The sequence below is a fragment of the Merops nubicus genome, unplaced genomic scaffold, assembly GCF_000691845.1.
Source record: "Merops nubicus isolate BGI_N331 unplaced genomic scaffold, ASM69184v1 scaffold11911, whole genome shotgun sequence".
NCBI lineage: Eukaryota > Metazoa > Chordata > Aves > Coraciiformes > Meropidae > Merops > Merops nubicus.
Genome location: NW_008586278.1, coordinates 48,287 through 50,624, shown reverse-complemented (window position 1 = coordinate 50,624; position 2,338 = coordinate 48,287). Strand labels below are relative to the sequence as shown.

At 39.3% G+C, this 2,338-nt stretch overlaps 1 protein-coding gene across 1 annotated transcript in view; it reads left to right on the top strand.

Annotated features, from left to right (window-relative positions):
* Positions 1-2,338, top strand: part of FAM98B (family with sequence similarity 98, member B) — a gene marked incomplete at both ends in the record, with an annotated part of 13,129 nt that overhangs the window by 10,549 nt on the left and 242 nt on the right. The window contains one exon of the mRNA XM_008948596.1: positions 798-965. Within this exon, the coding sequence (XP_008946844.1) occupies positions 798-965 (168 nt within the window). The remainder of the gene's footprint in view (positions 1-797; positions 966-2,338) is intronic.

The following is a 2,338-nucleotide window of genomic DNA, read 5'->3' as shown; positions in this document are numbered from 1 at the left end:
CTTTTCCCCCCCCCCCCATTAAATAGGTATTGGTATCTCCTCTGGTTTTGTTGGTGTGGCCTTTTTGTGGTTTTGATTCTTTTAAGCTTGTTCAGTGCCCGGGTTTGCAGACTGAAATGGATCCTTAATGGTGTAGTAATTGCATAGCAAAACAGTCATTTAAGGGAACAGCAACCTGTTCTCTGGTCTGTCCAACATTAGGGTTTTTGTTAGTTTTGTTGTTGTTGTTTTACTCTGCAGATCATTCTAGATGTTCCCAGAAAGTGTTTGGTTTGGGCTTTTTGTTAAACGCAATGTCAAAGTGTGTTTGGTAACAATCTTTCTCCCCTCCTAAGTCAGACTTTTTCATGGCTTACACAAATGTTTTGCTGCACTGATACATTACCCCCCCAGCTCCCCCAAACTGAGCTTTGTAACTGCTCTGTTTTCATCACATTTAAAACTCTTAAATGTGGCTACATATAGCTCTTGAGTTTAGACTCTTAAATTTTAGTCTTTAAATATGTTGGAAAGCATCAAAGACTCTGGTGCTGGTGGGTAGGAACATTTCTCTTGTAGCGGGGCCAAGTCTCAGCATTGATGAAACGGCAGCAGCAGCGCTTTTGTCCAGCACTCCATCCCCCTGACAAGAATGGGTAACAGCTGGCGCTGTACTTGGTAAGATAACCTGCATTTTCAGACATGACACCCTGTGCTCAAAGTGAAACTTACTGAGAGCAGCACATGGTTTATGGTAAGTGTGTGTGAGTGTGTTTTTTATGCCTAGCATGTAAGTTGTGTTTGATTTTATCATTTAGGTAAAAACAGATGACATAGCACGAATCTATCAGCCCAAGCGCTACGCGTTATCTCCCAAGTCAACTATTACGTTAGCCCACCTTCTTGCTGCTCGAGAGGATTTGTCAAAGATCATAAGAACAAGTAGTGGATCAACACGAGAGAATACAGTCTGTGCCATCAACAAGGTAAGCTTCTGTCTGGGACGTGATAAAAGGGCGTGAGAGTTTACAGGCATATCAGAAGTAATTCTGGAACTGTACTCTGCTTAATATTTTCACTTCTTTTTGCAAGATACCTGGTGCTTTAAGAAAGGAAGGTTTGTAGCATTCCGATAAATATTGCCAGCAACTTGTTTTTTCATCTTATTACACAGTGAGTTGTGCAATAGGATGAAGCAAGTAGTTGAGATTAGAAGGAACAGTGGGGGGTAGAGGGAGTGGGGTGTACACATGTGTGTGTGTAAAGGACCTCCTGAGTTCAGCGAACTGCACACCTCAATTTAAGGATACGTGCAAGTCTGTGGTATCAGTTCCTGGGCCACCTGTCTCCAGGATCATGTTGTTTAAGTTGTAAACCAGCATCTTCAGTTTATCAGTGTATTAGAAATCACAGACGTTTTGGTGGAAGTGTTGTTTTCTGCAAAGTAAAATTATTTCATTTGGCTACGGCAATAATTCACCTTTGTACTGCTTTCTTGTATATGATAGAAGCTGAAGCTTGCAAGCGATGACAGTTTCATCATTCAAATGGTGATTAAGCCTAGTTTTATTAATCCCTTATTTACAGATTTTTCTAAAGTTTTGTTGTGCCTTATTTAGATACCCTTTAATACGTTTTGATCCCAGAGATTCTGAAATTTCTTTATTACTATAGGATCTCAGAGAAGGGTGTATCTTGGACTGACCAGAGTATGTTGACATTTGTCACACAGACAGTTTAGTCAATGTGAAAGCAAAACCAAAAAGACCTATTTGGATACCTTGTTGCTCTTCAGCCTTACGTGTTGTGTAATTTTATGCAGTACTCTCCCTTTTTGTACTCTGAGTAATGTCCACCAAAGTCAAGATCCCTTTTTTCCTTTTTCTTGAAAGTGTTACTGCAGCATGTTATGTATTTAGTCTGTTCGAGCTCTCTACTCGGTGTCAGTAGCTTCTAATTGAAGGCAAAGTGGCACTGCTTTTAGAATCACACATAACTTGTCAGTTTGTGGGTTTTACCAGCTGATTAGGTGTGAACTGGAACTTTGAAATTTCAGTAGAAGAGGTGCATCATAATGAATCTTTTCTGTAAGAATATATAAATATATATGTGTCTATAGTACAAATATATTGATATAAGTATGTATTTATATATGCATCTATAATATGAATATATGTGTGAATAATGTATATTGCTTGTTGTAACAATGCTACTTCACAGGCATGTATTTTTCTTCATAAAGATTTCACAAAGGTAATACGAGCTCGCTAGCTACAGTTGCTTGAACTTTAGAGGTGGAAAATGGGACTGTGCTCAGAGTTGTGTTGTGTTGTGTTGGGGCAAGGTACAAGGACTGGAA